The sequence below is a fragment of the Colias philodice genome, chromosome 28 (genome assembly GCF_061535455.1).
Source record: "Colias philodice isolate Cphi_HAF_F1 chromosome 28, ilColPhil1 Martin Lab GWU primary, whole genome shotgun sequence".
Classification (NCBI taxonomy): domain Eukaryota; kingdom Metazoa; phylum Arthropoda; class Insecta; order Lepidoptera; family Pieridae; genus Colias; species Colias philodice.
Genome location: NC_143113.1, coordinates 6,160,383 through 6,175,960, shown reverse-complemented (window position 1 = coordinate 6,175,960; position 15,578 = coordinate 6,160,383). Strand labels below are relative to the sequence as shown.

The 15,578-nt window shown below is 36.8% G+C and overlaps 1 protein-coding gene across 1 annotated transcript; it reads right to left on the bottom strand.

The window, feature by feature from the left end:
• Positions 1-1,662: 1,662 nt before the first annotated feature.
• Positions 1,663-7,317, bottom strand: LOC149476420 (ATP-dependent zinc metalloprotease YME1L-like). The gene is made up of 16 exons (XM_089711985.1): positions 7,159-7,317; positions 6,528-7,062; positions 5,875-6,024; positions 5,632-5,764; positions 5,223-5,325; positions 4,874-5,084; positions 4,471-4,571; positions 4,258-4,386; positions 4,020-4,183; positions 3,395-3,560; positions 3,236-3,318; positions 3,023-3,123; positions 2,744-2,883; positions 2,562-2,668; positions 2,066-2,229; positions 1,663-1,792 (listed from the first exon to the last, which is right to left on the bottom strand). Exons 1-15 carry the CDS (start codon positions 7,192-7,194, stop codon positions 2,082-2,084), a joined length of 2,307 nt encoding a protein of 768 aa, XP_089568111.1. The 5' UTR covers positions 7,195-7,317; the 3' UTR covers positions 1,663-1,792; positions 2,066-2,081.
• Between the last annotated feature and the right edge of the window lie 8,261 nt (positions 7,318-15,578).

The following is a 15,578-nucleotide window of genomic DNA, read 5'->3' as shown; positions in this document are numbered from 1 at the left end:
ATATCTATCGGTAATCATAATAATACACATAAATAGTTAAAAATTAATTTAATGTAGAATTTATTTTAATCATCATTTCTATAGTACTGTCCTAAAAATGGCTTAATGTTCGATGTTTCGACGACAGATCGTTCGATATAATTGATATTACTTGAGTAAGGTGATAATAGATGGCGGTAATTTATTTTTATTATTTCTGTATCGCACTATAATTATTTTTTTTCGAGTTCATATATTGTACGGTCAATGAAGCGCTGAACCCAAAGTAGGGATGTTCCATTAATTCGTAGCTTAGTTGGTTCGGTTGTTCTTTGGTTCTGTTCTTTGGTTCTTTGGTTCTTTGGTCTCATTGGTACGTCTTGTACTGTATTCTTTTATAGGATGAGAATGTTAAATTTTAACTCACCCAGGGTGTTGAATTGACAACCCAAGGTGTGAGGAATTACTCTAATGCACCATCAGAATAAATAATAATAATTGATTGCTCAACTTCTGTAATTATTAGTTTATTTATTATTCACTAGCTTTCCGCCCGCGGCTTCGCCCGCGTTTTCAAAGAAAAACCCGTTCCCGTAGGATTTCCGGGATAAAACATATCCTATGTCCTTTCTCGGGTATCAAAATATCTCTATACCAAATTTCATGCAAATTGGTTCAGTAATTAAGGCGTGCTTGAGTAACAGACAGACAGATAGACAGAGTTACTTTCGCATTTATAATATTAGTATGGATTAATTAAAAAAAATCCAAATACTGAAAAGTCTGAAAACTTGATTTCCGTATAGAATGAAAAATAATCACTTTTCATAAAAAAAATTTTTTACAAAAAAAATTGCTCCCGATTTGCTTTTCAATTAGGTACAAAAAAAAATTATTTAATTTTGATACTTTTTACAATAATTAACTGAAAAACTATAAGGTTAAATTAGGTAAGAAATAAGAATCTCGGAAGTCGAGATACCCTGCTGTAAGTCTATAAATACTTGTATATTGACACCCTAAAAGTTGTATCAACACCTACATAATTATTATGGTAGGGTGTAAGCAACTATTAAATTTCAAGGTCAAAGCCTGAGATCCTCTTTTTTATGGGTTGTTGAATAGATTGGTGGGGTAAAGCAATTCTGATTAGGATTTGGATGGGTAGGAATAGCGGCAAAGTTTTGAAGTAGGACTAGTAGTAGATTAGCGCGTTCAAACAAACAAACAAACTCGCTTTATAATAGATATGTTCCTGTGGGTATATCGGTATAAAAATAGCCTAATTTATTCTTATCCAGCTATCCGTGATCTGTCTGTGAAAATCCTGTCAAAATGGGTCTAGCTATTCTTGAAATTAGCCTGAACAAACAGACAGAAAAAGTATTTTTTTTTGGGATATGCTGTAGTATCCATATGCATTAAGTAAAAATCGGTTATTATAATATTACAAACGGACAGTCTAATTAGGTCATAGGTCATAATATAGCCTTCCTCGATATAATGGACTGTCACAATGAAATAATTTTTCAAATCGGACACGTAGTTCTCGAGATGCGTACGTTCAAGCAAACAAAGAAACAGACTCGTCAGCTATAATATATGTATAGATTTAACGTCATAGAAAAGGATTTACAAGGATGAGATCACAACATAAAAAGGGGTATGAAATAAAAGTCCAAAAACATTATACTTATTTTTATTGTATCATTAACTCCTGCAAAATTTTCCAAGACACTCCGTATAATATAACATTTATTTTGTACACATGAGACGTGTCCGTCACTAACCGCTACACTCCACTATGTGCTATCTGAAATCAATTATAATGTTTCCGTTATTTTTCTTTTAGTTGGAACGAGTTAAATTTGACAGGGTAAGTCGAAGACATTATAAGTAAAAAGGTGTAGATAGATTAAAAGCACTTCAAAATGAAATGCCAGAATTGATTTCAGTTGTTACATTCGTTCACGATAGTCTAATCATAGTGACGTCTAGTCGTGTGTGCGTCAGTGTGTCATGTTGGTGACGTATCTACACGTTTCACTTATAACATGAGGGGTGTGGAGGGGTGGGGGGTGCTCACTGGGGGGAGGGGGGGTCTACGCGGGGGCGGGCTGGCCGAGCAGGGCGCCGGGCGCGGCGGGCGCGGGGGCGGGGGAGGGGGAGCTGTCCTTCTTCTGCTTCTCCAGTTTGATCTTCTCTCCGTTCGTGATCGCCTTGATGTCCTCCGCGTCCAGCGTCTCGTACCTGCAACCAGTGCAACGCTTATGAGATTATGTAAAGCGTGTAGAAACGTACTGTAGTACGTATTAGTGTTATAGCGTTGAAGTGTATTAGCATGTTGTAGCGTGTAGTGTGTTGTAGCGTGTAGTAGTGTGTTGTAGCGTGTAGTAGCGTAATGTAGTGTGTTGTAGCGTAATGTAGTGTGTTGTAGCGTGTAGTAGTGTGTTGTAGCGTATAGTAGTGTGCTGTAGCGTGTAGTAGTGTATTGTAGCGTGTTATAGCGTGTAGTAGCGTAATGTTGCGTGTTGTGGCGTGTTGTAGCGTGTAGTAGTGTGTTGTAGCGTGTAGTGACTAACTTGAGCAGCGCTTCGGCGAGCGCCTTGTGCTCCTTAGCGTGCGTGCGCAGGATGGCCTTGGCGCGCTCGTAGCTCTCCGACAGCAGCTTCTTGATCTCCGCGTCGATCTGTAACACACCGGTAGCTCAGTGCAGTGTCGCAGACCGTGTCGGCAGACAGCACACACAGTACGGCACACCCACCAGCTCGTTGGTGGCGGGCCCGAGCGCGTCCCGGTCGGCGGGCGGCTGCAGCGCGCGCAGCCCCACCTTGTCGCTCATGCCCCACTCGCGCACCATGTGGCTCGCGATCGACGTCGCCTGCTTCAAGTCCGACGACGCACCTGAAATCAACCAAATTTACCTAAAATAACCATCATCATCAGAACTAACTTCATAATCACCACCAAAGACACAATGCGCAACATTATATATCAACATTTATAAAAAAAAATCATAGTCATAAAAATATTTATGACTCACCAGATGTGATCTTATCGGGCCCATAGACGAGCTCCTCGGCGGCGCGGCCGCCCATCATGGTGTCCATCGTGGCGAGCAGCTGCTGCTTCGTCACGTGGTATCTACCCGATAAAAAAATTATCTTTGTATTTGACAGTTCAAATAATATTATCTGTAATCTGTTTGCGTTTATGACAGCAGCTGTCAAGCGTCAATGTCAACGGTTATGATTACCTCTCCTTAGCGGGCAGGTAGGCGGTGTGGCCGAGCGAGGGCCCGCGCGGGATGATCGTCACCTTGTGCAGCGGGTGCGCGTCCTGTCACACAACACGGGTTACAATCGCATCAACACGAGCGGGCTAGCAGTTAGCACCGAGTCACTCCGAGCAGTACCTTGGTGTAGAAGGCGACGAGCGCGTGGCCGCCCTCGTGGCAGGCGGTGATGGCGTTGGCCTCGTCGTCGGGCAGGCGCGAGCGGCGCGCGGGCCCCATCAGCACCTTGTCGCGCGCCTCCTCCAGGTGCGCCATCGTCACCCGCGTCGCGCCCGAGATCGCCGCCCTGCACACCACGGCGTGTTGTAGCGTAATGTAGTGTGTTGTAACGTATTGTAGTGTGTTGTAGCGAAGTGTAGTGTGTTGTAGCGTATTGTAGTGTGTTGTAGCGTAGTGTAGTGTGTTGTAGCGTATTGCAGTGTGTTGTAACGTGTTGTAGCGTATTGTAGTGTGTTGTAGCGTGTTGTAGCGTATTGTAGTGTGTTGTAACGTATTGTAGTGTGTTGTAGCGTAGTGTAGTGTGTTGTAGCGTATTGTAGTGTGTTGTAACGTATTGTAGTGTGTTGTAGCGTAGTGTAGTGTGTTGTAGCGTATTGTAGTGTGTTGTAGCGTATTGTAGCGTGTTGTAGCGTATTGTAGTGTGTTGTAGCGTGTTGCAGTAGCGCATGTGTGTGTGTTGTAGCGTGTTGCAGTAGCGCATGTGCGTGTGTTGTAGCGTGTTGCAGTAGCGCATGTGTGTGCTCACTTGAGCGCGGCCTGGTTGACCATGCTCTCGAGGTCGGCGCCGGTGAAGCCCGTGGTGGCCCGCGCGAGCGCTTCCACGTCGAGCGCGGGCGCGGCCGCCACGCGCGCCACGTACAGCCGCAGGATCTCCAGCCGCCCGCCGTAGTCCGGCGTCGGCACCGACACCTGCCGACACCGACGCATTATACTATCGCTCACTCCCCGACTCACACACTCACCCCCCTCCCCAACCCGCTCACCTCGACGTCGAACCGTCCGGGCCGCAGCAGCGCCTGGTCGAGGTCGTCGCGCCGGTTGGTCGCGCCGAGCACGATCACGCCCTCGTTCTGGTGGAAGCCGTCCATCTCGGAGAGCAGCTGGTTTATTGTCTGCAAAATAAAAATTAATAAATTAAATGTTTCGTGTCCAATAAAATATAATCTCGTCTAGCTGATTATGTAAAATGTAAATACCTGATTGGCGTACGGGTGTAACACACTGTTGGTTCTCTTGGCACCGACAGAGTCGATTTCATCGATGAATATCACACAGGGCGCCCGTTCTTTCGCTGCTTCTGAAAATGTGATATTTATACATAAACATTTTTTTTTAAAGTAAAGTAAAAATGAAGTAACAGTTGACCAAACAACAGCTGTGAATGAATAATATCTCCAATAGGATGTGGTCTGTGTATGTCCCCACTCACTGAACAGGTCGCGCACGCGGCGCGCGCCCTGCCCCACGAGGATCTCGTCGAACTCGGGGCCGGCCGCGTGGAAGAAGGGCACGCGCGCCTCGCCCGCCACGGCGCGCGTGCCCTTGCAACAGCAACAACAGCTGTGCAACATGACGCGGTCTGCGCATGTCCCCACTCACTGAACAGGTCGCGCACGCGGCGCGCGCCCTGCCCCACGAGGATCTCGTCGAACTCGGGGCCGGCCGCGTGGAAGAAGGGCACGCGCGCCTCGCCCGCCACGGCGCGCGCCAGCAGCGTCTTGCCGGTGCCGGGCGGGCCCACCAGCAGCACGCCCTTCGGCAGCTTGCCGCCCAGCGACGAGAACTTCTCCGGCGACTTCAGGAATTCCACCTGCAATGCGGTTCCGACGACGAATTAAACAGTTTAACACGATCGGAAATAGAATCACAAACGTTTTTAATTTGCTGGCGAGTAAACAAACCATATTAAAATAATTTTTTTTTGTTTAAATTGAAAATGGCAACTCACCACATCTTTGAGCTCTTGTTTGGCCTCATCGCATCCCTTCACATCGTCGAATGTGACGGTGATGTCTTCCGGGTCCACCTCCACTTGGTTCCCCAGCTGGATCCTGGAACAGTAGTTGTATATTGCTGTTATTATTTTGAGTTCTAGTTCTTCAATGTAACAACCGGACTTGCAGATCAAACATATTTTTATATTGACAGATAAGCTAAGCAGAGTAAAAGTTGTAAAATCAGCTATAAAAATTTTAAATGCAAAAGGAAAATATCTTGGATCTACAATCCGATCTTATTTACAAGCATAACATCACTTTTTATGTAACAGAATCTGTTATTCACATTTAGAATTGGTATAGTACTGCAACAAATAAATGTGGGTATGTAAGAAAAATAAATTCAAATGTAAAAAATACCGGAAGACAGTCCCACTAACGGACGCCATGAGACTCACGAAGATGGCCAGAAACAGTACAATGGTCAGCAGTTGTTGTACCAACTTTAAGTATTTTGATGCTTTTGTGCCGCGCACATTCTCTGGGTGAGACCCTGGAATAGATAAAAATATATAGATAAATAAATGTTGATTCTATCATGATCATGAACATGTCTTATAGACTTTTACCACTTATCAACAAATTGTAACCAAATAAATGCACCTGCTAAATAGCCCTCGGCAAAAGCGATCTTAATCTTATCCTTCTGCTGGTGTGTGAGCACCGTGTCCTCGTTGAGCAGCTTCTCGAGCCGCGGCGCGACCTCCGGGCCCGCCGCTGATTGCTTCTCTGTTGTTTCCGATACATTTAGACCTGGAATATAGATGTGAACTATGAGATGACTGGAGAAAAAGTTTTCTCTGTACAGCAAATAAGTTTAAACAGTTGATTTTTGACAAGTAATTTTAGCTCATTTGTTAGCAACGGTATGAAGGAGATAGAAGTGAACTTTATTAGTACAATGGTTGTTTAAAAGTGTACTGTAATGTATTTATTTATAACAATAACAATGTGACAAATTAAAATTCAGATTCAGAAGGTTGACATATGATCACATAAGTTGGAACTTGTATTGTGTATATAATTTTATACTATACACATAAAACACAATAAAATGTCTGTACCAATAAATAGATTTGTTATTTGTTAGTTGTGTGATAAAAAGAACTGCAAAAAGTTTCACTTTCCATTAGTTACAGTATAAACAGGTTGCATGTGTATAATTGTTTCCTGGTGAAAAGGATATTACTAATTTGGTATGTTTTGGGTGGAAATGAATCTAGCATACCAACATCACCAGAGTACTCTATACTGACCCAAAGACTTACGCAGTCTATTTAAAAGGTTGGGGTTCCTCTTCAGATCTGCATGTACGCTCCTCTCTGTTTTGAAACCACGAACTTGGACATTATATTTGAATGAATTTTTCTGTACACTCCTCGTTAATAGACCTACAAAATTCTCAGAGACACTGAATTTAGTATTTTTGCCGCGTAAGTCTACGGTCACCGTTGGAGTCAAATCTAGCCACCCATTTTTGTTTTGTTCAAAGCTGCTAGCAGATATATGTGATACTTTTTTAGCTGATCCTACGCTGATGATGTCCTGCAGAGGCGACTTGAAGCGAGGAAACGATGCCACTGACCGCGCGTCAATATTCCGCATATTATCTAGTACATTCTTATCGAAATTTCTTAGGGCCTCTTGAAAACTTTCCTGGCAAATGTTTGCATCGTACACTGCCGCTGTGCTTTGTTTTCCATTCTCATGTTTGGTCTTGCAATTGTTTTGTTTTCTATGTCTAAATATGCCAGAATATCTTGATGATAGCTGGCTAAAACTAATAAGAATCTGAAAGAGTGAAGGTTATTATGACAAACGTTATTCAAATATTCTCTGTAAGCACCGTATATGTAAATGGTACATTATTTTCGTCAATGAACTAACCTGATTTTGACTGTTAATAGAATTCAATGAGAACATGTTACATGTAGATTATTTTGTTTATTTTCTTTGAAGTGCACTCGAAAATTTTGTAGGCAGACTTTTTTCTTATCGTTTACGTCAAAGTGTAGCTGAAGCAAAACATGATGAAATTGATAGATAAAAATAAAACTTATTGTCTCTGCTCTTATATATTTGCATTGCTAGCTTTTAAACTGCATCTAAATATATTATATGATATTGTTCTAGATTTAATCGTTTCGTAATCTGTTTTGTGTTACATGATTAATCAACCTGATGCTTAAATGAATAAAATGTTTGATGATTACTTTCAGCGATTATAAACTAAGTTCTGTGTTAAATGGAACGGTTTGATTTGATTGCCATCTATTTTGTCTATGGTTTATTTGGACAGTAAATTCCAAAATGGCGACGAGCGATGACGAGCCTATGCATTTATATGAAGTTTTTCAAAACTGTTTTAATAAAATAGCAAATAAACAACAAGGTGAGTTAAAAAATGCATATCGAGGCTCATATCGCGTTCCTCAAACGAACTTTCGCGGTCCAGTGCAGTGTTTCAGTGTGAAATTCAGTCAGTGTTTGCGTGTTATGCCATATTCAGTGTAGGAGCCGACCAGCATTTTTATAAAATGCGCTCGAAAATGTTGTTTTACGTGGTTTAAACAAGTTATTCATCACCAAGGGAGAGTTAACGCATGTGTATAATTAATTTATATCTCGATATCGTAACTCAAAACGCCTACAAAGGCTATGTTTTGGTTAAAGTAGCGATTGTCAAGGTGCTATCCATTGTGCATTGCTTGATTTTTTGTGGCGAAGGATTTTTTTTCAGCGTTTATTTGAGTTTTGATGGGTTTGCTTCGAGCAGGTAACGTGAGATTTTAGAACATAAGAGAGTGCAAGACGTTCGTCTTCATATCAGCTAATATAAGGTGTAAGGAGATACGTAATATTTATCGCCTCGCACAGATTCATAAGATTTGTGATTGTGATCGTTCGCGCTGGATCTGATCGCAAATCGGCGTGATATGTTCATACGCGTGTGTTTACACTTAAATTTGTTTATTTACACTACGACGATTAGTACGCAAGTTTCGTTTACTGTATTGGTTCGATAGGGTTGAGATATTTTTAGGATTATATCGCACTTTTTGTCAAAAACCTATCAATTTATTTATAATTTGTACCTATATCGCTAATAATTTTAAGTGGTGGCGCCGCTCATTACCTCTCGCTTTCCCACTTGTGGTATCTATAAATAAATAATTTCATGTAAATATCACAATGTTATGTAAAATCTAAATTTTAACAAATTCACTACCATTTGATTATTGTTATTGCTGTAGAACATAATCAGATTCATCAGATTAATTCTAATTTTAATGTAAAATACATATGAACATGAATAATTAATTGTTGTGCATTTTCAATAAATATCTATAATATAAAAATGAATCCCAAAATGTGTTGATAAGCGCATAACTTGAGAACGGCTGAACCGATTTCGTTAATTCTTTTTTTATTATATTCCTTGAAGTACGAGGATGGTTCTTTTACGTAGAGAAAACGTAAATATGTACCACGGGCGAAGCTGGGGCGGACTGCTAGTTTATTATAAGTATACTCTCATATTATATTATATCTGGGCCACTCAGTCTGTTATTGAGAATTGATAACCCAACCCTATTTTTGTATTAAATAGCAAGTTTATTTATCTAAAGCATGTGATGCATTGCCTGAGTAATAATTCAACTTGTGAAAATTATTGAAATAGAACATACAAAGTTGTTACTAATGTGCACAAGTGCTGAAAGTAACCTATTTATTTGTAAGATATCTTAATTTTTGTCTCACTTAAAATATACCTATTCTTATTGAAAACAAAGTCAATCAATGCTCAATATCCTTCATCTTGTTAAATAATGTAATTATTTAGAATAACACTTCTTCCAGTCCTCTTAAAAAAAAGACACAGATATTGATTAATATTTGCCTCTATTACTTCATCAATGCTGCAATAGATGTTTTTATAATTAATATGATAAAATATTTAGAAAAGTAATATTTGTGTTTAGCTAAAAAAAGCTTACAGTACCTTACAGTACATAACAAAGAAGTATATTGTTTCTCAATTCCTTACATGTTACTGTTGAGACAAGTGGATAGATACATTAGTATTAGTAAATAAATTCAGATCAAGGTCGAGCTTGATTGATACAATGGAAGCGATTGCTTGTGTGATGAATGATAATTGAAACTCAGTTATGGAAGCAACTGTTATAGTGTGCGATTTAGAGTCATTGCACTTAATATGTCTCCATGAATACAGACTTGCCGGGTGTTTGAAAATTTCAAATGGTTCATCAATATTATTTGATTATCTTTTTAAATATTGTATTATCACATTGTAGCAATGTCACTGAAAAAATGAATTTTGATCTGTCTTGTTTTGTATGTTTTTCTAAGTTTGTTTGAGAGATGCTATGCATGTGGGAGCGTCCATAAATTACGTGAGGTGTTTTTGTCCATTTTTTGACCCTCCCTCCCCCTCTGGTGAGATATCATGAGATTTTATTGAACCCCCCCTCCCCATCCCTCCATCTCACGTGAGATTTTTCTTAATGTGGGTTTCTTATGTTTCTTTTGTTTATTTGTCATTGTAAAAAGAATAAAAATTGCTTCGTGCTTTTGTTTACGACTAGTTAAAAATAGTAATTTTAATATTGCTGAAAGTTAAGTAAAGTATTACATGATAATATTAAAATGTCACGTAAACTGTCAAATACGGGAAATTTTTAAAATGGTAGTTTTGTACATTATTCGCCTAATAAGTTTTATCCAAGCATTGAAAAATCGGCCCTTAGTTTTATAACAAGGTAACAATAGAATATTTAAATCTTAACCGTAACATTAAAATCTTAAGCATGTTATTTGGATTAAATGGACCAAAAGAGTATAATTTGTTTTGTTTCAATTAAAAAAAAATTGCGTGATATTTGCCGAAACCCCCCCTCTCCCCAACGTAAGGTTAGATGAGATTTTACTTGACCCCCTCCCCCCCTAAAACAACTCACGTAATTCATGCACGCCCCCTGTGGACTATCTAATTATTAAACTAAGCATGTGGAATATCTGATTAGTAAATAAAGGATTAAAATATAAATTTAAACTGGCTTAAATTTAGTAAAAAATGATAATATTACTTAGTTATTTTATTGATAACTTGAAAATTCGCATATCCTTCATAGAATATTTTTACAAATTTAAAATTGAACAGTATCAGCAAACAGCAGCGAAGATAAATTTAAAACTAACATTATTTTTAATAACAGTTTCACAACATAAAAACAAATAGGTCCGTGACTAACCAGTCGCTCCCATTGTGGGCTCTGCCACACTTGTGTAAACACACGTAGCTTATAATTTGGTTCTAAGATCCGCTCTAGTCTGACTTACCTAACGTGTGTAGTTTGCACTGAATGCAATGCCTAGGTGTTCATCTTGCTTGAACTGGGATATAATGAAGATTTACAGTTCTTAAAGTATAAAAATTAAGTTATTTTTTAACCTCTGAATTTACCTTTAAAGAACTCAAAAAATGTACTTTTAAATAATTTATAGTTTATATAAATAAAATGCTATTTCGTTATCAAAATGAATTCCTGAATGATAAAACACTTAAGTAAGTTTTGGGGGCCGGCGCGGCTCTATTCGTTAATGAAACACCAATGCTAACCACATTTTGTATACAGACACCCTGGAGGATTCATATTTACCCAAATATATTTATTTATTTATTATTTATTTATTTATGATAAGGTACCTTACAGCTAGTGATACAATTTTTGAGATGAATAAATACTAAGCTACGCCAATTAAAAGGTACACCAATAGGTAGTGAAAATAATATACGTATGTGAACAAAGACTAGTATAAGAATTTTACAAATGATAAGAGAAAATATTTTAATTTCATGTAGGTAAAGTAAGCATTGATCATTTTAATATGTTAGGAATTGAAAAACAACTTTGAATTTAAAAGTTGGTACCTATGGTGTAAATTATTTTATTGTACAAATTGTTGCAGAAATAGTTTTGTTTTACTCATTTTTGTTGAAATTACAAAATCAGGCTTTCAAACCTTTTAAGTGGTTAACCGCTTATTATAGTCTTGATAGAAATGAAATATGAACATGTTAACGGAAATGTATGTAATCCGTCATTGTATAAAATTCCTAGGAAATCTATACATTTCCTAAATAGCAATCGGAAATGTAAAACATCTAAGATAACTATTGCAAGGTACAAAAAAAGATCGTAATAAGAAATTTTTGGTTTGGATAAGAGGGTGGGTTAGGTTAGGTTCGTGTTTTTTCAAACTACACAGAAACTCGCAATCGTCTTTTTGTAGAATTTTGGAAAAAGACGAATTTCGGCATAGTTATTACAAAATGCCGGCCGTTTGTAATACGACAGATTATACAATGCGACTGCGACATGTGCACGGGGACAGCGGGACGAGGGAACTGATTACTTACCAAATGAAAATTTGATTTGATTGAATATAAGTTGATTCAAGAAATGTTAATTAGAAAGATAATATGAACATATTATTATTATTTTATGGTAAGACTGTTACCCGATTGTCTCAATAAGTGCTATAAAAAAAAAAAACTTATTTATTACAGATATCATTTACTTTATACATTTCCTAATACGATATAGGAATTATATATACAATTCCGAGGAAGATTACCTATACATTTCCTAGGATATCTATGCATTAAATAGTTTATTAAACAATATTTTATACATTTCCTAAATGGTATCGGAATTGTACACATTTCCTAGGATTTGTATACAATTCCTTGATTTCATACATTTCCGGTAACATACATACATAGTTAAATTTGTAGCTTTTCCTACAATGTGTTTGCGATGTAGGTAATACATTGGATTGTATTCGTGTCGCCATATTTTCCTAAATATACGTTCTTGTTATATCACTACATAGTATAAAACAAAGTAGCTTTCCCTGTCCCTATGTCCCTATTTCCCTTTGTACGCTTAAATCTTTGAAACTACGCAACGGATTTTGATGCGGTTTTTTTTAATAGATAGAGTGATTCAAGAGGAAGGTTTATATGTATAATAACATCCATTAAATAGTGGAGAAGTACTGTTATTTTTGAGGTTTCTAATGTGATGTCGTAAAAAATTACATTTTTACCGCTTACATTGCAAACGCAGGCTGAACCCTACGAGTTTTATCAAAATAATGTACTAAGTATTATACACATTGAAAAGGTCTACAGAAAAGTCCGCGATGGTATATGTATATCTCTTAAGGATAACCCACAATAATTTTTTTTTGTCATTTACTTTTTACGACAAATAATGGCTAATTTTCGAAGCGATTTTAACCAATACAGCATTAATCCTTAACCAATTAAATACCTTGAATACATTGTTCATTTAATATAGATCTATATGGCCCTTTACACCGTATGATTTAAGTGAATATTTTCGAAGATATTACAGATTTAAAAATTGCGGGACGTAGCGTACCGGTACCGGCCGCCCGGCTATCTATTTTATACACGTGCGAAGCCGGAGCGGGCCGCTATGTTTTTATATATACAACGTTCACAGTTTTTCTGTAGTGTATATTTAGTATCAGAATTGCACCCGTGCGAAGCCGGGGCGGGTTGCTAGTAAATTATAAACCCTTAAATAGATCATTGAGGTGGTAATTCACTTCACGTATGGTTACAAGTAAATAAATACAAGGTGACGGTCGAAAATCGTATCGAGCACATTCAATAAATCTCGCTCCTTGCAGCACATTATCATAATAACATGACATGCGACTAGGCTGGATTTTTTCTTAATGATCGATCGTTTAATGGATATGGTTTGAAAGGCTGTGTGGGATAAATTGCAAGACGTAATTATTTTGTTCTTTTCGCAACGCTTCTAATCCCAGCTTATTCAGAAATTGCGTTGGACTCACAACGTGACCAGGTAAATGATAAACATCAGCATATTTAATGTAACATCTTGATTTGTTATCAAATGATACCCATGAAAATAATAGTAGGGTGCGATCACAGATGAATGAACATTCTTCTGTCGCACGAATAACGCTTGCAATAAAATTATCGTTAAAAACATCAAAGTTAGAATTATAGTATTGTAAGTTATCTGTAGCAATTGGATATGAGCATGGGCACGATACGAATTTTGATGTCATTCAAAAGCTGTGTAAAGTAGCCCGGGCGGAGTCGGGGCGGTTGCCGGTTAGCGAGAAATAAAACTTCGGTACAACTAAATAAAAAGATCCTAATCGTTTAATTTCAATCCGCTGTAGCTTGTCACTTGCTAAATTGTACAATTTAAAATACGCGGCCACAATCTGCACTTTTATGGAGCTCTGGTATTTACAGGGTGTTTGTTTATCGATACTTAGTAAATAATTAATCTGATTTGGAACGTATTATTAAGCGTAATTATAAAATAATACGGCTTAATCACTAACATACTAAAAATATAAAATAAATAATCATTTTTATGTATCAGGTAACGTTTACATTTAGTTATCTTTTATTATTTTACTTTACTAATGTCAAGCGTAACCAATAATTGTTAATTAGTAATTTAATAACATTATCAATAAAACACAGAGTTAATAATGCAAGTATTCACTGTATAATAATTAATTAAATGCATGATTACCAAAAACATAGTCATCTGATTTTTGATAATCAGTTTTCCTAACGTGAATTTTTATCTCTTAACTTGGGCGATGATCAAAATGGGTATCATTTAAGCTATCACCAATTTAATTAGTTTTGTGTTTCTTAAATAATAGGGTTTGTCCTCAAAATAGTAGATCTGTCACCAAAATGTAGTCACCAAACAATGCAAAATCAGTTCCACAATAAATCACCTAAAATCCTGAGATATAAGGTCTAGTACCAAATAAATGTTTTTTGTATGTATTATAATAGGTGTGTCCTAATAAGTATTTAAGCAAACTAATTTACTTAAAGAGATCACCAATAAAACATATTATGTTACTAGAAAATTGCATTAAGTCCAAATAAAAAATTCGGGTTGTCATCATCGTTTCAAGTTTCAACCAAAAGACTCTGCTACTTAACTAGACTCCCAAGGTTCTAAATTTCCACTGGTAGTATAAATTATATTTAAATAAAAATTTTAGAAGAGTAGTAAATAAAAAAATTAAAGTCAAAATAATCAATATTTATTGTTTAAAATAATTACCACTGAACAATCAGGGCTGGTTTAAAATAGCTGGCTTATGGCTAGCAGAATAGTAGATAAAACACTTAATTAAAGTTAAAATAATCAATATTTATTCTTAAAAATAATAACCACTGAATAATCAACTTGTCGCCCCAATTTGTCTCCGCCCCTTTGATCATTTTTTCATTAAAATTATAAATTGATGTATTAAATTGGTAATGAATACTATTAATTTAATATCTGAACGAAATAAAATGTTACTACTGTATTGGTGACAAAATATCAAATAAATAGGAGTCGCAGTCAGGGATCAATAATCGATTTATTTGGTGACAGATCTACCATTTTGAGCACAGAGCTATTATTTAAGTAACAAAACTGTTATTATAAGAACGAAGTTTATATTCATGTAATGCAATATAATTTTATTGGTTATCGATCTTTTATTTTACACATATAATAACACTGGGAACAATTTTTGTTTATCTGAGAACGAAAATATTTCGTGGTGATAGATCTATTTATTAGGTGATACAACTTGATGACAAATATAAATTTTGGTGATAGAAAATATAGTTCCCGATCAAAATTAGTTTAAAGTTGAATACACCCTGTACCATTACCTTATATGGCTCGTCACGTATTAAACAGTGTGAGATGAGTGTCATGTACGGTTGTGTCACAGGTCGTGTTATATTGTCCAGATTATATACAAGAGGCTATTTACTCTTAAAATCTTGCGAAATTATTCTTCGACCACTTATTTGGATGAAGGAATAGAAAAACGCACAATTGCGTCTTGACCAATTTAGAACATAAAACGTCTATAGTTAGTAGATTTTACTATTTCATAAGTATTTCATATTAAAATAATAATTACTTATACCGCTAACGGCTGACAAAAAAAAACACGTATGAATAAAAAATAATAAAATAATTGTAGGGAATATTAATGATGATTATTGGTATTTGCTATGAAACCGGCTTGCACGTAACTTATAAGAGCCAATATATAGAAGATAAGCCAATCTTGAATCCATTTATCCTACCTCATAAGGTAGGAAGAAAATTCTAAGGATTTCTATTCCTATTTCAATTGTGAACGTTTTAAATATTATAGAACTTCATACA